Source organism: Ipomoea nil, unplaced genomic scaffold (genome assembly GCF_001879475.1).
Source record: "Ipomoea nil cultivar Tokyo-kokei standard unplaced genomic scaffold, Asagao_1.1 scaffold2704, whole genome shotgun sequence".
Lineage (NCBI taxonomy): Eukaryota > Viridiplantae > Streptophyta > Magnoliopsida > Solanales > Convolvulaceae > Ipomoea > Ipomoea nil.
Window position 1 is genome coordinate 3,508,227 of NW_017619132.1, and position 26,678 is coordinate 3,534,904.

The 26,678-nt window shown below is 36.7% G+C and overlaps 4 protein-coding genes across 6 annotated transcripts; 3 read left to right on the top strand and 1 right to left on the bottom strand.

Annotated features, from left to right (window-relative positions):
- Positions 1 to 313: 313 nt before the first annotated feature.
- LOC109155985 (E3 ubiquitin-protein ligase COP1) lies at positions 314 to 6,480 on the top strand. The gene is made up of 13 exons (XM_019303726.1): positions 314 to 798; positions 1,518 to 1,595; positions 1,923 to 2,078; positions 2,390 to 2,725; positions 3,164 to 3,321; positions 3,456 to 3,521; positions 3,930 to 4,008; positions 4,639 to 4,794; positions 4,946 to 5,044; positions 5,258 to 5,362; positions 5,531 to 5,710; positions 5,870 to 5,980; positions 6,105 to 6,480. Exons 1-13 carry the CDS (start codon positions 478 to 480, stop codon positions 6,273 to 6,275), a joined length of 2,016 nt encoding a protein of 671 aa, XP_019159271.1. The 5' UTR covers positions 314 to 477; the 3' UTR covers positions 6,276 to 6,480.
- A 1,156-nt stretch (positions 6,481 to 7,636) lies between these two features.
- LOC109155987 (growth hormone-regulated TBC protein 1-like) lies at positions 7,637 to 11,694 on the top strand. 3 transcript variants are annotated; one of them, XM_019303728.1, is made up of 8 exons: positions 7,637 to 7,839; positions 7,989 to 8,492; positions 9,658 to 9,774; positions 10,276 to 10,454; positions 10,560 to 10,653; positions 10,773 to 10,850; positions 10,962 to 11,063; positions 11,298 to 11,694. In XM_019303728.1, the coding sequence occupies exons 1-8, from the start codon at positions 7,822 to 7,824 to the stop codon at positions 11,430 to 11,432; spliced, it is 1,227 nt and encodes a 408-aa protein (XP_019159273.1). In that variant the 5' UTR covers positions 7,637 to 7,821; the 3' UTR covers positions 11,433 to 11,694. The 3 variants fall into 3 exon arrangements, with proteins under 3 accessions (XP_019159273.1, XP_019159275.1, XP_019159274.1); XM_019303730.1 differs by having other exon boundaries at positions 7,637 to 7,819; positions 7,906 to 8,492; XM_019303729.1 differs by having other exon boundaries at positions 7,638 to 7,839; positions 7,906 to 8,492.
- Positions 11,695 to 13,528: 1,834 nt separating this feature from the next.
- LOC109155986 (BTB/POZ domain-containing protein At2g04740) lies at positions 13,529 to 18,256 on the top strand. The gene is made up of 5 exons (XM_019303727.1): positions 13,529 to 14,060; positions 15,555 to 16,314; positions 16,835 to 16,871; positions 16,956 to 17,089; positions 17,749 to 18,256. Exons 1-5 carry the CDS (start codon positions 13,607 to 13,609, stop codon positions 18,083 to 18,085), a joined length of 1,722 nt encoding a protein of 573 aa, XP_019159272.1. The 5' UTR covers positions 13,529 to 13,606; the 3' UTR covers positions 18,086 to 18,256.
- Positions 18,257 to 18,720: 464 nt separating this feature from the next.
- On the bottom strand, positions 18,721 to 25,464 carry LOC109155988 (fimbrin-5-like). Its single transcript, XM_019303731.1, has 15 exons — positions 25,330 to 25,464; positions 24,777 to 24,921; positions 24,435 to 24,605; positions 23,853 to 24,094; positions 23,556 to 23,727; positions 23,398 to 23,436; positions 23,231 to 23,299; positions 23,012 to 23,128; positions 22,114 to 22,325; positions 21,557 to 21,712; positions 21,287 to 21,486; positions 20,507 to 20,664; positions 20,315 to 20,411; positions 19,170 to 19,261; positions 18,721 to 18,991 (listed from the first exon to the last, which is right to left on the bottom strand). The coding sequence occupies exons 2-15, from the start codon at positions 24,861 to 24,863 to the stop codon at positions 18,890 to 18,892; spliced, it is 1,914 nt and encodes a 637-aa protein (XP_019159276.1). The 5' UTR covers positions 24,864 to 24,921; positions 25,330 to 25,464; the 3' UTR covers positions 18,721 to 18,889.
- Positions 25,465 to 26,678: the final 1,214 nt, after the last annotated feature.

A 26,678-nucleotide genomic window follows, 5' to 3' on the forward strand; every position in this document is an offset into this window, starting at 1 on the left:
CAACAGCATTGTACGTGTCGATTGACGCGTTAACTGCGTTGCTTTTTTTCTTTGTGCGTCAGATCAATTGATTTATTTACTTTTCTCTCCCACATTTCTTTCCTAATTGACACCTTACAAATCACAAAAAAAAAAAAAAAAAAAAAAAAAAACTCCAATTGAGATTGGAATGTTATTCGTAAATCGTAACCAGTTTGGCTGCACGGAAATGCAAATATGAGGCGTGAAAAGACAAAAGGAAAAAGGAATAAGAAATTCAAAATTACAGTTGGGCCACCGGAGAGACGACGTGGTCATTTACCCTCCTCACATCCACTAAATCTCAGGCTGGTGGGCCTCAGCCGCTGGTCGGCTTTCTCATCCACACAACGCCCCTTTCTTCCCTCAATAAACGGATTCTGATTCTCATCACCGTAGTGTCTCAATTCCGACACCGTAAAACACACACACACAGAGATTTCTCTCTACTCTGTAAATATGGGGGAGCGAGAGGGTGAGTGCGAGGGGGAGAGTTCGATGGTCGGCGCAGTGGTTCCGGCGGTGAAGGCCAGGAACGCCGAGGAACCGAGCATCAGTCACCGGGACGAGGCGACGCCGTCGGGAATGGAGCCAGAGCTAGATAGGGAGTTGCTGTGTCCGATATGTATGCAGATCATCAAAGATGCATTCCTGACTTCCTGCGGCCATAGCTTCTGCTATATGTGCATCGTCACTCATCTCCACAACAAGAGCGACTGCCCTTGCTGCTCCCATTATCTCACCACCGCCCAACTTTACCCCAATTTCCTCCTCGACAAGGTTTGCTCCTTCCCCCCTCCCACACACACGCAACTGATTTTAGAAGATTTTTAAGTATTATTATTTTTGATAAGTAATATATGCTAAATATAAATCTATAATTATTACATCCATGGCTACTAGCATTGAAGCTCGTTGTACTTTGCAGTTAAAAATCTAAGTGCGTTATATTATTTTTATATATTGTAATGCTCCAGAGCTTATGCTTGTTCTCAGGGCTAGAAAAATGCTTTTCCAGTTTTTTTCTGTTTATGTTTTAAGTTTTATCTTAATTTTCGGGTATTGTTTTCATATATATTTTTTATTAGATTGATTCATTGATTTGTACATAAGAGGGGAAAAATGATGTGTGCTGCAGCCTGCATGAATCATGATGACATGTTATGCCACCAAATTTTATGATTGAATGCTAAATTTAAACTGAAAATTAATTTCACTATTTGAGTGCCTTGAATGTCATTGGGTGTCCCATTCACCACTTCACTGATTATTGATTGAGAGCACTGCACTTGGGAGTGTTAGTTCTCATATTTCATATGAGCCCTTGACTTGGTGACTTAAGTTCCAATTTAATTTTAGTGTTTTCGATTTTTATTTTGCCTTAGCAAATGAATTCTGAAAGCATTAATTTAGAGTTCTATTTACATGGTTTGCATCTTGAAATAATTTACTTCACAATGCAGCTTTTTGTTAAAGGTTTCTCTGTACCACATTTGTAGCTATTGAAGAAGACATCTGCTCATCAAATTTCGAAAACTGCATCTCCTGTAGAGCAATTTCGTCATTCAATAGAACAGGTGAGTTTTATCTCAAATTGATGGTTATCTTTTCTAAATCTTTTAATTGTTTTAGGTTATTATTTTCCACATTCAACAAAAGATTTTATTCATTTGAGCATAAGGATTTCTTTGGTATTAACTTGAAAAAGGTGAATTTATTTCATTCAGTGTATCTTAGCATAGAAACATGCAATATATGACTATGTAATGAATCCAGTTTCTTACTTCTTAGTGTTTTCAAGGCATTTTCTATGCCATAAAATATGCAACCTCTATACTATAAATATCTTTTGTCAATGTTGGTTTACACTGAAACTTGAATTTAATACTTCTATCCTTAGACAGGGTTGTGAAGTGTCGATTAAGGAGCTGGATGTTCTATTGACAATTTTGGCAGAAAAAAAGAGAAAGCTGGAACAGGAAGAAGCAGAACGAAACATGCAAATTCTACTCGAGTTCTTACACATGTTAAAGAAGAAAAAAGTTGATGAGCTGAATGAGGTTTGTGATTGTTCTCCTAACCATCATCTGTTCTCCCAAAAAACTGAAAATTAGTTAAGCAGGAAAGCAAAAAAAGGGTGAAACAAAAAACGAGGCAAATTTACTTAATACTTAAAATTCTTGAATAGGGATTATAGTCAAATAATGATTATATTTGTGGGCATCTTTCAATTTTTTGTTTTGTTGCTTATATTACCAAAATTTTCATCATCTCCTAAATCTGTGAGGACCTTTTAACTGTTGAGCTTTCTGACTTGCTTTATGTAATAAGAAAATCATTACTGGATTGTTTTCCCCTCTGCTTCTTCTAGATACAAAATGATCTCCAGTACATTAAAGAGGATGTAAATGCTGTGGAGAGACATAGAATAGAGCTGTACCGGGCAAGGGACAGGTACTCTATGAAACTACGAATGCTTGCAGATGATCCTTTGGGGTCAAAATCTCGCTCTTCATCAGTTGATAGGAATACAATTGGTCTTTTCCCCTCCTCCCGTTCTGCACATGGAGGATTAGCATCTGGGAACTTGATGTACAAAAAAATGGATGGTTCCCAAAGGAAGGATGTTTCTGTCACTGAATTGAATTCACAGCACATGAGTCAATCTGGTCTAGCTGTCATGAGGAAAAAACGTGTTCATGCACAGGTATTTGTAGTTGTGAATGGCCTCCTAAATTGACACCTTTCTATCACTCAGCTTTCTGGTTTAGTTTCTGTATGTAATCTTTGTTCAATGATTGATTGTAAATTTGTAATGTATGTGGTGTGAACATGATTTATCCACACACTGCTCGGCATTAATGCAACCTTGCATATTTCATTATTTTCCAAAATATGATGTTACACGTCATTCAATTTAACATTTATGTTGCCTTTCTGCCAGCTGTCTGACTATGGGCAATAAATTCAAGATATTTATTGTTATGTGTGTGTGTGTGTGAGAGAGAGAGAGAGAGAGTTAATAGTGTTTTGCAAGGGATTGAATTTTTAAACTACTTTTGATGTTTATGGACTAATTGTATTCTACATTGCCATGAGCATTCATTTTCTCATTTCTTGATGAATAATTTTCATCTGTCTGTAGTTCAATGATCTGCAAGAATGTTATTTGCAAAAGAGACGCCAGTTGGCAAACCAGTTACAAAATAAGGAAGAGAGGGACCAAAATGTTACGCGAAGAGAAGGTTACAGTGCTGGTCTGTCAGAATTCCAGTCTGTACTGAGTACATTCACACGCTATAGGTAAATTTACCAGTTCCCACTTGAAAAGATCCTTATGTACTCACAAATCACAACCATTTCTTCAAAGGATCCTTGATATTAGATTCTCTAACTTCTATTTATTCACACAATCACATCATTGTGGTTTGCTACAGTCGACTAAGAGTTATTGCTGAGCTAAGGCATGGAGATATTTTTCACTCAGCTAATATTGTCTCTAGGTAAGTTGATTCTTATCAATAAAAGGTGCATTGGCTTGAAATATTTTTACTTATTTCCTATAATATGACACTGATGTGAAATGGATCATTCAAGAAAAGGATTCTTCAGCATTTATTTTATTTTATTTTATTTTTTTTAATATAGCAGTTGGATAGAGGATGCATATACAGAGAGAGAGAGAGAGAGTTCAGACTTCTGAAAGAACATATTTGTTGTAAACCTTTATTCTGAGAAATAAATGGCTTAGTAAATGGAAATGATTTTTCTTTAAGATCGGCCAGCACTGAAATTTATGGATATATGTACACAACATACTGGGAATGGTCATGATAGAAATGATGACGTTTGTCCTATCTCAAATGATCAAATCTGCTTAAGGTCATAAATCTGCCTTTGTTTAATTGCAGTATAGAATTTGATCGTGATGATGAATTGTTTGCTACTGCTGGAGTTTCACGACGCATCAAAGTATTTGATTTCTCTTCGGTAAGCTGTGAATTTGGTGCTTTGTTCCTTGCATATGTTAGATGGTCTTTTTTGTTCTTGAATCTTCTGGAAAGTAGTTTAGGAGAAACCTATGCAGCCTCATAGTTTATATAGAATCCACAAACCTAACGAAATTGGAATCTTTCATACAAGCTCTGTTGTGAACTCACTATGTTCTAGTTCTAGTTATAAGAATCATGCTGCATAATTAAAATAGAGGCATTCCTTGTTATTTTAGAATGAGTTGAACAGACTAGGAGCATCGGTAAGTAGTGTTCAAGCATTGGAATCAAGCAATGTAAATCATGTTATGGAATTTCCACTATTTCTCCTAGAAAGATTGGTGCAATGGGCTGACTGTTTGTGGCCTACTATGCGCTCGTGTGGGATGCTGCCTTGATAAGTTTTTGCTTTACTGTCAACAGAAAAGCTAGATAATGCTCTTATATATGTGCCATACTGCCATATATATTTATGCTAAGGTCAAATTTGGCCTCTTTGTGGTGGCTAGCTGTAGTTGCATCTTTAATAAACCCTTGAATAAGGTTGGGTGTTTGGATTGTAATACTTCCTATAGTCCAGTGACGTGGTCTTTGTGTTTTTTTTTTTTTTTTTTTTTTGGAATTTCAGGTTGTGAATGAACCTGCAGATGCGCACTGTCCTGTTGTAGAGATGTCAACTCGATCCAAGCTTAGCTGCTTGAGCTGGAACAAGTACACTAAAAACCACATTGCTAGTAGTGATTACGATGGAATAGTGACTGTCTGGGATGTGACTACGAGACAGGTAAATGTATTAATGTTTCAACTGATATATTTTCTGCTTATGTTTCAACTAATAAATTTTGTGTTTTTATAGGAAGAGAACTGTTGAAGTTATGCATTTTTTCTGAACTTTTGTTCTTACCTATTATTCATTTGGGCCTTTTGGCATTCAGAGTGTTATGGAATATGAAGAACATGAAAAACGGGCATGGAGTGTCGATTTTTCTCGAACAGATCCCTCAATGCTTGTATCCGGTAGTGATGATTGTAAGGTATTGAACACATGCCTCTTACTCTCTGCAGTGTAGTACTGCTTTTTTCTAACCTGTAGCTATAATTTATAAATGGTTTCTCGATGTCAGTAACATCTTTCTAATCTTGAATTTGAATGCTGCTCATGCTGTTTTGAATTCTTTTAGAGAAATGATAGCTGCACTATTTTTACCATCTTCTAAGGCTGTGCACATTATTCTATGCTATTTCAGGTTAAAGTCTGGTGCACAAAGCAAGAAGCAAGTGCCCTTAATATTGACATGAAGGCAAATATATGCTGTGTGAAATATAATCCCGGATCTAGTTTTCATGTTGCGGTAGGTTATTTTAAGGTCTCTGTGTGTATTGTGTTTTGGGGGGCGGGACCCGTTGAATTCAGGCTTGATGTCTAATATCTGGTGGAATGGTCTACATCCATACTATCAGTTTTGTAATTTATTTCCTGCTTTTTTGATTGGTTTCATATATATCTGTGTCATTTGCAGGTTGGCTCAGCAGACCATCACATCCATTATTATGACCTGAGAAACACCAGCGCTCCACTCCATATTTTCAGTGGCCACAAAAAAGCTGTTTCATATGTAAAATTTTTGTCTAGCCATGAGCTTGCATCAGCATCAACTGACAGCACTCTGCGACTATGGGATGTAAAAGATAATTCACCTGTAAGTACATTATCTAAGATGATAGAATCTTTCACACGGCAGCACTGCTGTGCTGCCACCGATCTCGGGTGGCTTTTCTTTGTGTACATTTTCTAAGATGATAGAATCTTTCATCACTGGTGTTACATTTTCTCAGTGTGTCTGTAACTGATCTTGCAGGTTCGTGTATTTAGAGGGCATACAAATGAGAAAAATTTTGTCGGTCTCTCTGTGAGCAACGAATTCATTTCTTGCGGCAGTGAAACCAATGAGGTTTTTGTCTACCACAAGGTCAGCATCATCTCTTCATTCTTCAAACAACCCCTTCTTTACTAGGGGAGCATATAAAAATCAACTCATTTTGTTATCCTTTTAATGAAAATTTAACAAGTTTATGATAACCTGCGGCTTCCAGGCAATCTCGAAACCTGTGACTTGGCATAGGTTTGGTTCCCCAGACGTAGACGAAGCCGATGAAGACGTAACGTCTTTCTTCATCAGTGCAGTATGCTGGAAGAGTGATAGCCCTACAATGCTAGCTGCTAACAGCCAGGGAACCATCAAGGTTCTGGTGCTTGCTGCCTGAGTTGTGAGTTGTAATATAGTGGTTATAGAGCTTGATTAAAGTTTAATTACATCCAAGTATTATTGTTCCCAATGAAGAAATTCATCATTGTTTTGTAGATATGGGCGAGCCAATATTCTAAAATCTAAAATAGAAACTTGTTTAGAATGAATTCAAAATCCCCTAATATTATAAGTATAAACTAATTATATAGTACTGTAATTAATTACGGATACTCGTTTTTATCTCTGTGACTAGTTGAGCTGTCTATTCAAGTGGTATATACGTATCAAAATCTAAATTGGGTATTTATTTATATATTGTATATTTAATATTTAATTTAATTATTTAGCATATTTATAAAATAAGGTAATGTTATTTGTATTAAAAAAATTATTCTATGATCTTTATTAATATTTATTTGTTCACGTGTAAAAGTATTCTCCATTCACAATAGACATACCCGTAATGAGTACTCAATATGTAGTGGAAGCGGGTAAGGTGTACTAAATAACAGTTTCTTTCAAGGTAGGTGGATAATAAATAAATACAAGTACTTATCGTCTTATCAGATATTTATTTATGATACATTTATTCAGAATTAAATAAAAAAAAATTGAAAGAACACCTAAAAAAGAAGGAAAATTAAGAAATAGAGTTATTATGGATATTTATGGAGAAAAAAGAAGTGATAATAATTGATTATGTGTTAATAATTCAAATAATAATACTTAAAAAGTAGTAAGAACGTGCTATGTGATGATGGTGAGGGAACAATTATAATAATAACTCATCATCTAATAAAAACATTTTTTTTTAATAAATTTTACTTTACTAGCAGTTGCATGGCGCAAATTTAATAGTACAAATATTTGAAGACCGTTATGTACCCTATCATTTTATATATAAATGTATTTTAAAATCAAAACGTTTTTAAATTAGATATAAAATTATCTAATATAATATACGAATCTAATTAAAATTTTGCACTGACACCCTACTTTACATTTGGTTCATATTAATTTTTAGTTCATTTTTGTGATGTTCATAAAAAGTTTCATTCCGTTACATTTGAATTATGCCAAAATTTCAAAAACGTCATATTATCTCAACAACCAAACCTACCCTGTCGGAGTAAAATTTTTGAAATGGTAGTTTTTTTTTTTTTTTTTTTTTTTTTTTTTTTTTTAATATTTTAAATATTATTAGCTATTACAAAATAGTATATGTTCTATACTTTCTTGTATCTGTTACAGTCTAAAGAGTCAATACTCCATTATCTAAATTTAATCTTGTAACCTTCCCTAAAAAAGAGTCACTTAACACAAATTACTTGACAAATTTAAATTTAAATGAGAGCAGATATATTCATACTTCATGGCCCCATAGAGAAAATGGACTTCCTCTAGAGTCTCGGGATACTCCTTTCTTCTCTGTTTTTCATTTTTGTCTTGGAATGATGATGAACACACCAATCGAATCTCCATCAATGGCCGCACCTTGCTCTAAGCTCGTCTGCTGAAACCTGACGAGTCTTCGCCACTCGTACTTGTGTACATATAATTGTATGTATCTACCTATTTTGGTAAGTTTTTTTGTTTGTGCATTCATCTGCTTCTCTAATCTTCATTTGTAAACTGAAAATTGATAGATGAAAGTCTGAAACCATGTCTCCTCCGTTGTTGATTGATTGAGCTTGAAAAGTATTCACTGTTGTTGTTATTAACTGAGAAGAAAGGGAAGAAAGAAATGTATGGCTCAAAAGCGCACGCACAGAGCCTGAAAGAGTTGGGGTTGGAGTACGGATCGCATATCACGACACTCCGGCCGAGCATCCACGCGAGGAGGGCGAATCTGACGGTGAAATTCCAGGATTTGTATGGGTTCACGGTGGAGGGGAATGTGGATGATGTGAATGTGCTGAATGAGGTTAGGGAGAAGGTGAGGCAGCAGGGGCGAGTATGGTGGTCCCTGGAGGCCAACAAGGGCGCAAATTGGTATCTCAACACTCATGTTTCTTCCAGCCTCAAGTCTTCCCTCAAGTTCTCTGCCCTTGTCAATGCCATCACCCTCAAGCGCCTCATCCGGAAAGGCATCCCTCCGGTCCTCAGACCCAAGGTGTGGTTTTCCCTCTCCGGTGCTGCCAAGAAGAAATCCACCGTCCCGGAAAGCTATTACGATGATCTCACCAAGGCCGTCCAAGACAAGGTCACTCCTGCCACCAAGCAGATTGACCATGTCAGTGCCTCCTCTTTGCCTCTCTATTATTTAAATGCTTCTTTTTGGATTATGCTTTGTTGATTGGTTCAATGCTGGTAGTTGAGTCCTGAATGAAAGTTCCAGTCTTGTTACTTTGTCAAACGAAAGAAAACAAGTAACTGTTAGATATAAATGTATATTAACATAAACTTAAATCACGTGGAGGCTAAGTCTAACCTCGTAGTAGTGGAAGCTTGAGCAATCGAGACTTGTAGAGTCGTTTTGTCTACCATTTCTCTCCTGATTACTAAATGCTGTAGTGTGTTCTGTCTATAGGAGCTGTGGGAGGACCGTTTTGCTTAGAAGCCTATGTGCCATCATTATAACTTATAAGCAGATAGTTAGTTAAAACCAAACTGAATATCTGAGCCATCTTATCTAACTAAACAGATTATTGACTCAGTCATATACTTGCACCACAACCACTTAAAAATAATATATGGTATATTATATTATATGGAAGATTGTTACAGTAACCTGCTTGATTGGAACTTGGAAGTTGAGTGGTGCATAGTGAGCAGTCGTCAACTTTCCTCACTGAATGTATGCATACACAAAAATATTATCAATCTAGAAGGCATGTACTGACTAATGTTGCACATGGAAGATGTCTAAGATGTGTTAGATAATGAGACTAGTTTGAGAAATTCTTCACAGCTTATTAATTTCATCAATTCTTTGAAAACCACTACAAAACCTGAATTTCGCTGACCTTTGGACTTAAGCTTCTGAAATTTGTCGGTGTGTGGAAACACATTTGACAGTCTGCTTATTATGATAAGTCATTTAAGTAGTTAGATATATCTCAAATGGACCTACTTTATCCCACAAAATCCTGGAATACAACTATCATTTTTTTTCCTTATGTGACTGTTCTTAACAAAGTAAGCACAACTAGTTATCGTCTTATCGAGATAATTGGGAAGGATGGATCTTTAATATTGAAACTCAAAATTGATTTACTACCAACCATAAAATTCTTAGGTGCCAACTGTTGGATAACTAGGTTGACTTGGTTTCCCATCCTCAAGGTCAAAGGTTAAGTATAAATACCAAGCCCATGTGTACTGCTGAAAAAACATTGTTTTATGAGCCTTTGGAGTGCATAGTTTGAACATTATTCTAATGTTTATCCTTTTTGCAGGACTTGCCGCGTACTTTCCCTGGTCACCCATGGTTGGACACTCCAGAGGGTCATGCTGCTCTTAGGCGTGTTCTTGTTGTGTATTCTTTCCGTGATTCTGATGTTGGCTACTGTCAGGTGGATTCAATATCTCCCCGAAAAAAAGGAGACAAATTATGGGATTTTTGTCATATGTTTGCTTTTTGAGAAAAGTAAAATTTAAAGCTTTTGGACCATTGTGATAAAGGCGGCCATATAATTACACAAGAACCTTTTGTTCAGTATAATCTTTTGGCTAGATCTTACCCTAGAGTTTGATTTATACGTAACTATATTATACATCTGTTTTGGGAAGTCTATCAGATGTTTGTATTTATGATTTTAATGTCTTCAATCTATGCAAGGGTTTAAGTTCAATATAAGGGAGAGGGATGTTGAATTAGTTAGTGTTGTTCGCTAGTTTGTTTGTGTGTTTCTTTTTTTCCCCAGTTATAGAGTTTGTTTAGTGCTTTCTCCTTGTTTATCCGAAGTGCTTTTATATGTGAATAAATGGGTGTAAAGAAGTTTTTACTTGAGAAAGTGGAAAATGTGTTTTCTAACTTCGTTAAACTCTGACCTGGTCAGTGAATTCTCGTGCAGGGCTTAAATTTTGTTGCAGCTTTACTGTTGCTTGTGATGAAAACCGAAGAAGATGCTTTCTGGATGCTTGCTGTCCTTTTAGAGAATGTGCTGGTTAACGATTGTTATACATATAACTTATCTGGATGCCATGTCGAACAAAGAGTGTTTAAGGATTTGTTAAGAAAAAAGTGCCCAAGGTGTCTGCTTTTTTCTGAATTTTGAAAACGTAGCTTCTATGTATTTGTTAACTTTTCAATTTCGTCTCTTGCTGGTTCTTAAAGTTGACAATGACAATAATGCAGGATAGCCTCACATTTGGATGCTTTGGAGTTTGATGTTTCTCTCGTATGCACCGAATGGTTTCTATGTCTCTTCTCCAAGAGTTTGCCTTCTGAGGTTAATAATTACATATTGCCTTTCCTGCACCCGTAAACATCTGCTTGTACTTATAAAGGTATACCTGCTTCGTTAGATGTGACCTACTTAACAATTACGAACATTTAATGTGATTTCAGACAACCTTGCGTGTCTGGGATGTTCTATTCTATGAAGGTGCAAAGGTCCTGTTTCATGTGGCATTGGCAATTTTTAAGGTAAATTTGTTTGTATCTTTTGTCTTCAATCTTGTTCAGAGATGACCTTTTGGCTCTCAGAAAACCGGAAGGTATTTGTGTTAATGAAGTTTTAAATGGCAATAACTGTAGATGTGCGAGGAAGAGATGCTATTGGCACATCAAGTTGGAGATGTAATAAATATCATACAGAGAACGACACACCACCTTTTTGATCCTGATGATTTATTGACAGTAAAACTTTCTTGCTCACCTCTACTCCCCATTCTCCGTAAACTGTGATGTACTACTTGGCATTGCTTGCCAGAATGCTCAGTTATTTTCCCATGAAATCTCGAACAAGGTCCTATTGGTTGTTGATTTTGGTGCACAAAAGTTGATTCTTTTGGTGAATGCTGAGCGGTTTCTGACTGCTGGTTATGATTCAACGGCTCTTCTAAGCGAAGCATTTCTCCCCGAACATTGCAGGTTGCTTTTGACAAGATCGGGTTTATGATGACCACAAGTATATCAAGACAGAGGAAAAAGCAGGAACCAGCAGTCTTGGCAGAGCTCGACGAGAGATCAAGGCGGCTGCACTCCTTAAACGGGGAAGACAAATAGCGGCGGTTTCTTAGGCAACCTTGTAAGTGTACTATATAAAGAAAAAAATCCTTTTCGGCTCGCTGCCCGATCAGGAGACAAAAGTCACAAAACATTGTGCTTGTATAGTACTGCCTTATATTTAGCAGTTAAGGAGTGGAATCCCAGATTGGTGATGAGTTGTTTGTGGAAGTGTAGAGTTTTGCAACTCTGTGTACTTAAATTATCATCAGTGTTGTTGTTGTTGTAAATCAGTAAATGAAAGCTTTCATCTTTCTTGCCTTCTTAGCTGTGGAAACTTTGATTTCTCGTAGGATTTCTGCTTAACATTTGAAACCTACCAGGAACCTTAGTTACAGTGTGGCCAGTTTGCCTCGTTGATTATTGAGTGGCAGATTATAAGCAATGACACATGATCAAGCCTTGACAGTCAATAGTGTGGAATTTTATGAATATCTTCCGTTATTAACCTAACGGTGAACATAGTCTTTGGATGATAGAATCTGCTAAATATCAACCGTTATAATTCTCTAGAGGGTTTTTGTAGATAAATTACACAAATAATTTTGTAAATTTAAAATTTAAATGAACAAATTGATTATATTGTGAGATTATATATGCCAACCGGAGACGAAGAATGAGGGAGGCGGGAAAGGTGGTGACCGGCGGCCACCCCGGCGTTTTAAAAAAATATATTTTTAATTTTTATTTTATTTTTTTTTTATTAAAATTATTAAAAATGTCAACTCACGCTACATTAGAATGAAATAGATGATAACTATTGCATATATTTGGGGTGTTCAGTAACCTAATTACATTTTTTTTTTTGTTCAGTGACCTTTACATTTTCAGGTTACGCTCATGGTCAATTTGAACCTTATTCCTCAAACAAATAAGATAAATAAAAGAAGTATTTTTTTTTTTTTTTTTGAAAACCAAGTATTTTTTATTCCGAGTTTTTTGCACTTTTAGTCCCACGACTATAGTGGCACTGACAGAATTGATCCACGACTTTTGAACCTTGCAATTTTAGTCTACGACTATTGATTTTTTTGCAAAAATGGTCCTTCCGGCCACTTTTTCGTCAAAATTTCACCGGAAAAAAAAAATTCTCCATTTTTAGCCGGGTTAAAATTGACTTTTTACTTATCTCAAAAAATTAAAAGAAAAACATTGATATTTGACTACATACAATATTACTGGGCTACATACTACTGCCCCAGGCGGCGGAGTTCCTGGAGCAGACAGGGCTGTCAGTAAGCGGCGGAGCGGCCATGGCGTTCCCCGGGCTAGTTGGGTTATCCGGCAGCAGCATTGGAGTGGTACATGTACTCCGCCGCCTGGGGCAGTAGTATGTAGCCCAGTAATATTGTATGTAGTTAAATATCAATTTTTTTTCTTTTAATTTTTTGAGATAAGTAAAATGTCAATTTTAACCCGGCTAAAAATAGAGAATTTTTTTTTCCAGTGAAATTTTGACGGAAAAGTGGCCGGAAGGACCATTTTTGCAAAAAAATCAATAGTCGTGGACTAAACTTGCAAGGTTCAAAAGTCGTGGATCAATTCTGTCAGTGTCACTATAGTCGTGGGACTAAAAATGCAAAAAACTCTAACTAGGGCGTTTGGTTGGAGGGATTTTAAATTCCCTTCTCACTTAATTTCCACCTAATTCCAAAGGCCATTAAATTCTGTAGTTTGGTTGGAGGGAATTGCATGGAATTGCAATTCCCCCATTTTCATGGAATTAAAATCCCATGTGCCCCTGATATTTTAATTCCTGAGATTTTAGAAAAAAAAAATACTGATGAGACAAAATTACCCTTCTCTTTTTTAACCTAAAATGAATGTCTGATCTTTCCTTTTAACAACAACAATGAGCATTTTGGACTTTATACTACTTATTCCTTTCAATTCCCATGTATACCAAACATTGAAATTGAAATTCCCAGTAATTCTATTTCTATCAACCAAACATTGGAATTTAAATTCCCACTTTATTCCTAGTAATTCAACTCCAATAGAATTACAATTCCTTTCCTACATAATTCCTCCCCTCCAACGGGAGGAATGAAGTATTAATATACGTTGCATTTATCCCTGCATATAATATTTTCAATTAATTTAATTAAAAAAAATAGAAGCAGAAAATAGGGAAATGCTGCAGTGAGTGAAATGCTGAAATTGTGCATCAATCCATGTCGGACTTGGACGACATTGATCTACAACCGGAAGACTTCCAGTCTTCAGTTCCGTTGAAGAAAGTCCCATACGGCGACGTTTTCGAGGCTTCTAGGGCCGGCGATGTCGACCGCCTCCGCTACCTGCTCGAGTCCGGCGTCAATGTTAACGCCAGAGACCGCTGGGACTCCGTCGCGCTCTATTACGCATGTCTCGCAGGTCACCTCGACGCCGCCCGGATGCTCCTTGAATGCGGCGCCATTTGCTCCGAGCACACCTTTGACGGCGACCGTTGCCACTACGCCGCCCTCAATCTCAAGGTCCGCAAGCTCCTCAAGGCCTTTGAGGCTCGTCCTCCCCCTCTCGCCCCCTTGCAGGCCGCCCTTAGGGACACCTTCTTGGGATGCTCCGCCAATGCTTATGGCTACGCGGCTGAACAAAACTCCGATGCTCCTTACTCCTTGGTTCCAGGTAATCTCCCTTACAGTTTAAACTCCAACGATTTTGATTTTTTTTTTTTTTTTTTTTAAATCAATCCTAGTAATTGATATCTACATGAATATATCTGAATCTGATTTTGAAGGCTAGTAGCTGACGCTATAAAAAAAAAATGATGTAGTGCTCCATTCTTAAAATTTGAACTTTTCAAGGGAGATTTGAATAATGAGAATAAAGTTTGAAGACAAGGATGCATTGATTAAAATGGAGGTTGATGGTGGAACCTGATTGGTGTAGAAGCAAGAAGAAACATTAGGAACTTTATGCTTCAATCCAGGGTTTGGACAAACTGTCTTAAAGGTGATTGTGGATTTTAGGTTTCAAAGTTGAAAATATGGCTTCAAAGGTCAAGAGGTGATAAATTGGATTTGAAATATACTTAAAATTGCATAAAAGCAGGGGAAGGGAATGAGAATGGTTCTATATTGAGAGAAAGGAAAGAGGAGAATTAGCGATAGCAATGCAGGTTATGTTCTAGGAGTGCCACCTAGAGACTGGAGGTAATTTAGCTTAAAGTTATAGAAGATCTTAATAATAAATAAGTTCCATTTTTTGCCCACCAGAAGTTTTAGTGTTCACTTGGGAAGCTTTCATGTAGGGATTCTCAACTGGAGATAATTTTTGGAAGGAAGTTATAATTCATATCAGCTAGTACTGTTCTCTATGTCACAAAGATGAGGAAATGGCTAACCATCTTCTTATTCATTGTAATGGGACAAGACTGTGTTTTGATCTTATACTGGCATTGGGATTTGGGAGGTATCCAGTGGACTCCTTGATCCGTCAAGGATGTGCTCTTAGGGTGGAATCATTTTAGAACCAGAGAATGGAATTTGGCCCCCATTTTCTTACTTTGGTTAATGTGGAATGTGAGAAACCGATGTTGTTTTGAAGGAGTTCAGATGACCATTTAAAATTTGTTAAAGTTTTTTTGGTGCTCTTTTCTTGGTAGAATGTTTATATAGATTAATTGTATAGACATGCGGAGCTCCCCTTTTTTGCTGATGTATTTTTGGGTGGTTCACCAATCACCCGAGTACATTTTAACAAAATTCTTATAATTTTTTTTTTTTTCCATTTTGTTATCATCCATTTCATACAATGTAGCTCACCCACCAATTTTTTATTTTTTTTTTCCTCATGGAGGTTGTTTATGTTACTGTATCACGGAATATCTACTTGCTATTAGTACATCTTCTTTAGCCTGTTCAATTCAATTAGTGTTGCTAAAACTTGTGCTTGCATTGGAGTTTCCATCTAGTCATGTTTAGTTTAGAAAAGAAAATTATGCAGTACTACCACAATTTAGGAGTCAATCAATTGAATGGTTAGTACCTCAAAACTCATAATGAACTTGGGAAGCTAAATTATTGTGCAACACTGGAAAATTTTTTTTGTGTGTTTCTTACACAGTGTTAATCTATATAATTTAATTCATGTACTTAAAATGGTGTATACAATGAACAGGTAATTCAGCTAATGGAGCTACCAGCACCAGCCACTTTCCACCAGATGTTGTGTTTTATGTGCAGGGGAGGCCTGTCGAAGCTCATAGAGTCATTTTGAGTGCAAGGTCACCTTTTTTCAAGAAAAAATTCCAAATGGAGTGGAAGGATCGCAAAGAAATCCGATTCTCAAGGGAAAAGCTATCATATCCTGCTCTTTACAGCCTCATCCACTTCTTTTATTCTGATAGACTTGAGATAGCAGTAGACGACATGGAAGATCTTGTCAGAATTTGCAAAGTTTGCAAATGCGAGTCGTTGCAAATTCTTCTTGAGAAAGAGCTGATTCATCAAAGATACGCTGAGTATAAAGCTCTCAGAGATATAGATAACTCTCAAAAACGATTTATTTTGCAGGGACTTTCACTTCCAGATGAAGACCGTCTTTCTACTGCATTACATCATATGCTTCAAATTTCTCTTGCCAATTCTAAGAGAGAATGGAATCTTGAGAGTGATGTTGATGGTCTTGTATCCATTGTTGGTTCAGCGCAGATGATTGACTTTGAGGATGATCTTGCTGATGTTTGTGTGAAAGTTGAGGAGAAGATTTTTCGTTGCCATCAGGTGATCTTAGCTGCAAGATCTGAATACTTTAAGGCAAGATTATCTCGCATGAAGGATTTTCTTGAAGGAAGTAATGGCTTACCTGATAATACATTTTTATGCCTTGAGGAGCATGACCTGAGTATGGGAGCTTTTGAGAAAATGATAGAGTATATGTAAGTTACTCTCTCTCTTCATTTTTTTATTGATTAACAATCTTTTGGTAAGTAGCAAACAAAATGTAAAATTCGAGTTACTTTTCTTTTCTACATTCTGAAATGTACTTGATTATAAATGGAAATTTTTGGTGTTCGTGCACTCTATAGGTTTGAACTGCATTGATAGGAATAATAATGCAATGATTTTATAAAGAAATACAATTCCCTCTCTCACTCCCTAACCTTTTGCTGCATTTACAAAATGATGGAACATACCTTGTTATTACTCTTGTAATTTAGGACTATGCTAGTCTTTTGGTGTTGGCCTTGTTCTCATCTGAGTCTAGATGAATGGTGATATGAGGTCGGTGGGGGCACCGGGGCGGGGGATTGGCTTTTAGGGGGTGTGGGGAGGTAGTGTGTCTCTATGTATCCTGGCTATTTTTATTTTCTTTCTAGTAAATTCCATTAAATTAGTGAGGAATTTACTTAATCGAGTATGTCCTTGAAACTTGTTACAATTTTCTCTTAACTACAGGTATACTGATGGCTTGAAGGACATAGACCCAGATCAGGTACGCTGTTATTTGTAATTTGTCATCGTTAGTGTGAGTCAATCATTCTTTTTATATTACATTGTTTATAATTTGTTTGATCAGTCTGAAGAGTTGTTTGATGCCGCATCAAGGTACCTGCTATTTCCGCTTAAGCGTGCAGTAGCAGATGCTTTGCTGCCACATCTAGAAATGGTGCCTCCTGCTGAGTTGTGCCATTGGCTGATATTGTCAGACATGTATGTGTTCCTTGTTCTCTTGTCTTTTAATTGTAATACATTTTGGCACGATTAAAACACTATCTTGCAATGGGTTCTTGGTTACATTGGTGTTGACTCTGGATATCCTGTTTTAATCTTTTCTTTTAAACTAATTTATTATTTGACCTCAACCAGCTCGTCAAATCTTGTTAAAGTGAACCTCAACACTCTGAGGTCATAGCAACTTCTTGTTATGTAAATCATGTCTGCCTCTTTTTTTTTTGGGTGACGAGGGAAACCCGCAGCCACTACCCGAGGGTGTACATTGAGTAAACCCCGCCTTGTGACCATAGCTGGCGAAGAACTACTTGGAGGTAAATCAGCCTAGGTTGCCCATAACTAACCAATTCAAACCAAGAAGACCAATAGGCCGCTTCCATTAGGAGTCGAACGTGGAACCTCATGGTTACCAAGTCAACAACCTGACCAATTTGTCTGTTTTTGTTAGACCTTATGGTAGTGGGGAGATGTGATTTTAATTACGCCAAATCGCATGTGTTGTTTCTATGATATGTTAGTTGAATGCTTGTGCATTGGTGCTGTGCTCTTTTACATGCGTGTGCAGGCATGGACATTACTTGCTATAAATTGTTCTGAGATTGCTTGAAATGGTCTTCTTATACGCGATTTGCACGTAGGTACGGTGTTCTGAAGATTCGGGAGTATTGTCTTGATGCAATTGCTTGTAACTTTGAAACATTTGCTGAAACTCTGGAGTTCAGGGCAATGCTGTTGACGCTGCCACCACCATCAGGGGATTCCACACTTCGCACAACTGCTCCAAGTGCCCCGGGCGCTGAGATGAACACAGCCGAAGGGAACCTTCTGGATGATTTGCGAGAGAAATGGCTCGAAGCTGAAGCTGCTGAACTCGACGAAAGAGATGAAAGTGCATTGCTTTTCGATAAGCGCCTTGAGATGCTTATGCATTTGGCAGAACAAGAGAGATCTGGTGGCTTAGATGATACTTCTTGACTGGTAAAGGATATTGAACCACGCCGCCTCTGGCACCAGAATGCTATAGAGTATTATTCACTCTAAATATATTTATCCATCCTTGTTAATTTAGTTGTAAAATTAGAATGTAAAAGAAAATGAAAAGGATCTTAACCACACCAAATAAATAGTGTTGTGCCCCTTTTTTTTCCCCGTTATTTTACAATGTTTAACCCAAAGCTATAATTGGACTTCAGTTTGGATAGTCTGAACGATGCCAACCAACGATAAGCTATTATTTTAATCAAATTCTTTGTTCACAATTTTATAGTTTGTACTATAACTTTTTCAATCTTTTAGGTAGTCCCAATTCTTTTTGGTGTTCTATCTTCATCATATATTTGTGTTCATATCTTTTTATCCGTTTCTATTATTTATAAAATTGTACCCAAAAAAAAAAAAACACACGAAAAAACACTGAGAAAGAAATATACTCAAATCAAAAGTTAACTAAAATGAAATATGCTCAAATCAAAAGCAATTTCTTTTGTTTTTTAATACTTTAGTTCCTAAAAGATTATGCAAAAAATAAACGTGACAACCAATTCAAAGACATATGGAGTACTTAATTCCTGTACATATACAATTTATATTTTGTTAAATTTTTTTTCCATCAATACCACACAATGCGGGGATTACAATAGTCAAAGACTTGTAGTGGTATTAGATATCATTGTAAACATTAAAAAACAAAAATAAGAAAAAAATCTTTTACTATTTGTTCAAAATCTTTCTTGGCAGTAGGCTGCTCACTGCAGTTCTGCATAGAAATGTAAGCTTGCGCTACCTTTTTTTATCTTTATCGCTCTCTGATTCCTTTGCTTTCTTCTCTAAGCTCCAACACATTATGCTTGCCGTCAGCGTGAGAATCATTTTCTGGTTCACCTGTACCAAGGGGCACAACATCACCAATTTTAAATATGAAAATACCAAATCATTCATTCATTAAGATAATGAACTGAAGCATGCATGAAGGAAAAAATATATATATCAGATATGCAAAAAGGCTTAATGCTCTTGCGCCATAAGCAATGCTGCTTTGCTATTTTGATGCATGTCTTACCCCTATTATGTCCTCAGGCAACAAAAAGATTGAGCACCCAATCTTCCGAGCAACGCTGATTATATAAGTTGCATTTAGCTTCTTATCCTCGTCTGTAATTGTAATCGGAAGATATTCAGAACATACATTACTATGCTTGTTTCACTTCAAACTATAACACTATAAGAACTACCATAAAGCACTTAATAGTTAATACTAAAGTCATCTACAATGTTAGGATATTTCTGTGTCCACACTCCACAACATCAATCCAGTATCCATATATTTTCAATACATCATCCAATATTATTTAAGGAGTATATTATAAGGATAACTTGTCCAAAAAGTGTAACTGAAATAAATGAAACAAGCATTGCCACTTCGTGTCTAGCAAATTGATCATGTATTCATGTCAAGATTTAAAAAAAAAAAAAAAAGGAAAGAAGAGAAGTGACAGACAACTATTCACTTGCAGGTGCATGAGTGCAACAAACAGATAGCCTTTTTATTTTAAATAGCCTGCCAATATGTGGATACAACTATGTATGATGTATCCGCATATTGATAACTTTTGCCTTTTCATTTGTCAAGTGGCAGAGCATCCACACTAAGGGGAGAATGTGGAGTTATTTCAGAAATAAAGCACTCAAGCCAAAAATAATACTGATGTAGGAATGGGTTATTTGAAAAAGAATCACTCTGCAAATGAAGGGTTAATGTCAGAATTTAAAAAAAAAAAAAAAAAAAAAAGAAGAAGAAGTAAGGCTGTGCGCGTTTCGCGCACAGCCTGGGCAAAATCCGCAGTGCACGCGCCCGGTGGTGCGTCAGGCGCGCCGACAGCATTAGTTTTTTAATTTTTTTTTTAAAAAAAATCAATTTTCTCTTTTTTTTGTTTGTTTGTTTTTTTTTTTTTTTCTCTCCCCTCCCCCATTCTCTTTCCTAATCACTCTTACATTATCCCCACATTCTTCCCAACTGATGCGGATGCTCTTAGGAGGAGTTGAGTTGGAAGACAAATATCCCCATTGGGATGCCCTAATAAAGTTTGTATATCCATTACTCTTTTACCAGGGCTGTGGCAGACTGGCAGGTGGTTGGGTAGGAGGAAGCAAAACCTGATATATATGCCTTAAGACAATAAACTCTAATGAGTTCTTAGATCCTACCTGTTCTCCCCTTGGTTACAAGGGTCCAGTTTACAACCCTTGGCTCCGCAACACTTAAAAGTTCAAGAAAGAACATTCCGTCTGAAAGACTTTTGTCCTGCAACCATCGTTAGAATACAATGCTTTAAAGGTGATTCCCAAAAAAAAAAGGGTCATCACGCATAAAAACATAGTTAAGTGATTCTCTATAACCTTGAAGCTCTCCATTTGCCTTTTTCTGCCTGCACTACTCACTTTTCTGTTTGCCCAGTTTAGTATGTCAGTATCTGTTACCTCCTTTCCTTGAGAGTATGATCTCAAGTTTTTCAAAAGTCGGAGCATACTAAATCTCATCAACTGCCATAAAAAAGCTGGAAGACCAAAAAAAAAAGAATATATTTCTCTTCAAAGGATGCAGTTACTAGTTCTTCAGGAAATCAAGGACATTTTAAAGATCAGTAGACAATTGACATCAAAGCATAGGTTCTATATATTTTTTAAAAAATAACACTGACTAACAGATTTGTTGTTATTGTTTTGTTTACCTTTGTCTAAAAGTTAGAACAGTCGAAAAGAAAATAACACATGCAATTGATAGATCAACCTAGGGTTTAGTGTCAAAATAGTACTTAGTGGCTAAGAAGAATCATAAGTTGTAGAAAGTTATCATGCACATCTGCCTCAACCATGCCACATTCTCACAGTTTTGAGGCATTTCCATAACTATGCAGACCATATCTAGGATTGGAAATACAAATTTGGAGAATTACAGAATATGTCAGACACTGAAAGGACACACATCTAGCATCAATCTTCATAATTCAAAGCAAAGTTCTTATATAACAAGGAGAAACATCTTATTACTGTGCCAAACTACATAAATGAACGAACATACATAAAGCTTTTAGATGGAATGAAGGGGAATTCAAAAGTAATAATCAGAATAAAGTCTCTTCTAAACCCCCTTCTCATTTAATGAGGGAGAATGCTTACCTAATATGAGCTTCTTGTTTCCTTGCACGATATCATTTCCTTCGACATTTACAAGCGAGAAATTTAATTCCCTTCCAATATCAATAACTTGATTGCAATTTTCAACTTTTCGGAAAAGCATCTTGATTGGAGGTTTTGTAGCTTGCTTCCAATTAACTGATCCACAGGAAACTTTGTCAAGGACTTCCAAGAGAACCCACCTGTGTATAAGAAGGTCAATCCGAGTAGTGATTGCAAAGTCCAAATATTCACAAGAAGATGTAACCTTACCCAGTTCGAACATCCTCAAATAAGTTATTGACATACGTAGCTATTCCAAGGCTGTTAATCCACAAACGGAAGCATCTTTCTTCCCTTGAAGTTTGATCATCATCAGTCATCATTGTAGCAAAAGATAACTTTGAGTTCTCAAGGGACAATCCATTCCTGTAATATAAGTCACATGTCAAGTACTGAAGGGCAATCAAGTAAGGAGTTTAAATGAGATAAACATCATAAATTTATGTAAAAAACCAAGTCATGTTAAAAGGAAAAAGAATCATATGATTCCACAATGAATTATGCCAATGAAACAGGAGAAAGATTTATATTCAGTAATCCACTAGTCAAATAGCTGCAGAACACATCAAATTCCCTTGTCACAAAAAGTTGAGTGAATTGACATGAGCATTGAGACAAAAACTTTAATTGTACAGATGAAACATTGAGTTCATCAGATCCTGAGATGGAACACTAGGATTGGGAGGTTAATCTTATGGTCTTAATGATTTAGAAGATAGAAGAAAGTATACTTTAACCAGGGCAACCGTTAGATTAAAGTATCTGACCTGTGTTGGAATAACTGAGCAACAAATGCAAGATTTAAATTTGCCGATCCCTCAACAATATCCTTTGCGGTGAGATATCTTTTGCAACCCAATCTGTCTGCATGTTCAAGAATCAAGTTTGCTCTTTCAGTAGGATCTTCTGTTTCAAGTGTGTTGGTTGTGCCATGTTCTGGAGCAAGAGCATTAAGCAAGTGAGCATAGGCCTCTCCATCCTGCAAGTAAAATAGTTTCTTATACAGAGTATAACCTAGAAAACTAATTGCAGCACTTCTGCAACATAATTAAACTTGCTATTTTTAAACAAGAATGCTAAAATTTGTAAATTAGTTGATTTTTGTTGAAATTCATAATTAATTCACATGAGGGATTCTATCAATGAGATTTTTAAGCAGCTTTTCAGCTCTTATATTTCTTACCCTCAAGAGATTCTGTTAGAACTAATGGTTTTATTCGGTTGAAGGTACAGAAACAACAGATTCATCAGATTAGACCTGTTACTTGTCCAAAATAAAGCCAGAAACATGAAATATGGGAAGACTCCTGGCCTGATGGACTGATGGTTGCTGTATGGAGTTTTACAAGCAGAAATTGCAGGAGAGTAGGTAGTTCACAAGGTGTGCTCAGATTTAGCACTCTTGTTGGTATTCCTTTTGTAATAGATTTTCACAGTATGTGATACTATGTGTAGAGTTTTCAATGGAAGTATATAGGTAAGATCTGTTGTATATATAAAAGTTGAAATTATGCATATATTTCCTCTTAAATAGCTGAGGGGTGGGATATATGTTTTAGAGTTAGGCTTCACCAGAAGTATAAGCATATTAATTTTACATATAAAATATGTTCTTTTAATTATATCCCTGTTAAATTCAAAAGCGTCTAGCATGGAAGATCTCACCTTCAAATCAGAAGAAAAATTTGAAACCTGCTTCTTGTAGCCCACTTTTTTCAGATGAAAATTCATCCATTTCAGTAACATTCTTTCTGGAGATAAGCTCAGGAGCTCTTCTACGTCCTACAAATTTTACTATAATTATTTCAACCTGGTACAAATGCAAATGCATTATTTGACTACTTGTGTTATAAACCACAGAAAAATCAATCAAAATCTAGCAACCTTACTATCCTCTGCCAATTCCAGAAGTTGTGGAGTTTTCCTCAGGTTGATATCAGCTAAGAGTTGTATCTGTTATCATAAATGAAATTAAGAGAACTGAGAATAGTGAAAGCTTATTAAATTTCAATAGTTCATTGTCTCCCAAATAATTTGGTGTTGGAGAATACCTTGATTATTTGTGAAATCAATCCAAAGATGAGATTTGTCTAATAAAAACAACCAGAAGAAAGAAAGAGAGGGTGAGGAGGAGGTTCATCAGATCTTATATTGATGATGAAAATTTATAAGAATATTATAATAGATAGCTAGGATAGACTTCACATACTCTTCCTTCAACTAGGTCCTGTGTACCAATGTTGACCACTGTGCACCCAATAGCCTTTGCAGAATTGAGGCAAAGTGTATGGTTCTCATTTCTTTCCCATGGATTAAGAACTTTCTTGGTATTAATAGCTCGTTCATCTATTGTGCCAGGTACAGCAACATTAATGAGCTTACTGCACAACACCAAATGATTAAAGGGATCAAAGCATGCATGCTAAAAGGTGCTAGAGGATGGGACAAGATGTTAAACTAGATATTGTGCATGAAAAGAATAATTGCAAAAATTCTTTATGCTTACCACAGAAGCACACCATCCTTTGCAAGATCAAACAGCGCATTGGTTGATGGATCTAAAGGAAGATAATCCTTCAAGAATTTATCAGTTCCAAGAAAACTATTGATGTGTGCCACATAAGAGGCCTTTTCTGCTGCACTAATGGTATGGCGAAGTAGTGTTGTGGCTTTCAGAAAAGTGGTGGTGGCTTTTAATTTTGAATTACCCGATGTTGTTGGAGCCCGCGCCTGTAGATTTAGTAATGCCTACCCAAAAAGAATCTGCCTTAGGATACCTCATAGAACCTCAGCTTAACTAAATTTGGAGCATGATGAATGCGATAAAGAGATTACTAAATGACAATGACAAAAACAGCACCGTGGCATGCAAAATGTACACATCCAAGCCCATTACACAACTTTTTATTTACTTCAGGGTGACATGTAAAAAGATTCAGGCGATGACACTAAGTATATGCAAAGTAAAAAAAGCGAATTGTGATGAAATGAAGCTTCTTATAGAGTAAGCACGTCCACATTGAGGAAAGAAGAGAATTGAATAAAAGAAGGAAAAGGCATATGTAGTATGAGAGGACCTTATACTCACTCGAAGGAAGGATTCAAAATCAAATTGTTCCTTCAAGTCAGGAGATGACTCAGTCAATATAGCCTTAATTTCTTCGTTACTGAACACATTACTGAATGTCTTTAATTGGGACATAATTCCTGGCAGATCTTCCAGTGTGACCTTTCCTGATTCATTTCTTGCAGCAAGAAACTGTTATACCAGTAGTACTTTAGGATGTCACCATCAATAACCAACAAGGCAACACAGACATGGAATTTGCATGCAACAAAAATTATAATAGTACACTGCTATGACAAGAACAAATCTGAAGTGGAATTATTAATTCAAAGAAATAGAATGAGTAATCATGCAGTGACATGCCTTGGATTTGAGGTCACGCAGCTGGACTTGAGTAAATTGGCTCTGCAGCCCTGGATCAGAAACTACAACACCCTCATTACTAGACATTTTTTTTTTCTCTTTCCCCCTTTTATCAATTCAAACGATCCAATCAATTAAGAATCTCCTGTTGCAAGAAGGAAAATATATATGAAGTAGACTGGACAAAAATCAAAGGAGAAATACATTACAACATACACAAATATAGAGATCCTACTTTACTTTTGTACAAAAAAGAGTACACCGCTTAATTATCCATTGCTAGCTAGAATGCATATAATTCAAGACTCCATCAATACGTCTAAATGAAGCTAACTAGCAGCAAGTCGGACATTGTGCTTAAGGTTCAAAGTGCATGTTCCCGGTGTACTTTTTCCAGACAAACGCATCATATGATCGAACACGGCCACATTCGTCTTGAGAACGATGAATAACACGTGGAGTGCAAGAGTACAATCATAGTTCGTAGATTCAATTCTTCAAACATCTAGGTCTCAAAATCCAAAAATCTAAGAAATGTCACGATAACAATAACCTTTAGAAATCAGTGATGAGATCGTCATTGCAGGCGGGGATGATGGTGACTGAAGAATTCATCTCCATTTCCTGTTTGATCGCCGCCGTACTCCTGGAAGTCGAAGAGAGAGAGAGAGAGATGGAGACAGTAAGATGAAAATTGAAAATCGAGAGAGAAAAGAGAAAAAACCGTTTTACCTATCAGACCCGCGAAATACTGGAATTGTATGAAATTATAGTTTATTAAAAATGTTAATTAAACCACTGAACATATAGGTGTTCAGAAAATTGCTTATCACTCAAAGTTTGACTTGTTTGATCAATTTTTTTTATTTGACAAGTTAAACAGAGGCTACTTTTAACTTATTTGATACCAGTTTATCGCATTTTTGTTTTAAAATTTAAATTTAGAGTTAATTCCAACAAGGTCTTCCGACTATATTAATTTTTTAAAATTAGTCATTGATTTTTAATTTGGACACTTTACGTCCCTTGACTTTCAATTTCTTTTCAATTGAGGTCCTCTCATTAGATTACTGATTACGGTAAAGTGGACTTTAAATAAAAGGGTAAAGTAGTCATTTCATCTGCCTAATGTATAATTCTTCGTATTTCTTCATTGTATACGCGACTTCGGACATCAAATTCACTTAATTGCTTAATCCTTAATGGAATTTTGTTCTTCGAGTGGATTTAGGGATTAAGCAATTAAGTGAATCTGATGTCCGAAGTCGCGCATACAATGGAGAAATACGAATAATTATACATTAGGCAGATGAAATGACTACTTTACCCTTTCATTTAAAGTCCAATTTACTATAATTTGATGAAAGGACCTCATTTGGAAAGAAATTGAAAGTCAAGGAACGTAAAGTGTCTAAATTAAAAGTCGATGACTAATTTTAGAAAATCAATATAGTCGGAGGACCATTGCTGGAGTTAACTCTTTAAATTTACCTAATTGTTATTGACGGATATATTAGGAGCCGACCCGCACCGACCCGAGGGCGCGGACAAGAGCGGGTCCCGGGGCGGCGCCACGTACCCGCCCCGGGCGGGGCCCCGCCACGTGGCCCCCGCACGGGCCACGTCGGAGGCCGGGCCGACCTCCAAGTGGGCTCGGCCCGAGCCCATGACGGGCTTGGCCTGGCCCCACAGCACGGCCCGGTCGCGAGACCGGGCGCGGTCAACTCGGATCTAACCACCCCCCGCTTTAGGGGGTGGCGGTTAGGGGCGGGGGTTGTATAAGAACCCCCCACCTTGTCCAGTTAGGACACGATCTACTGGACAGACACACTTTGTACTGAAGAATCATTGTAATAGCCAAATTCCACGGTATTTAATACAATCCACGGTCTCACGGCCTTT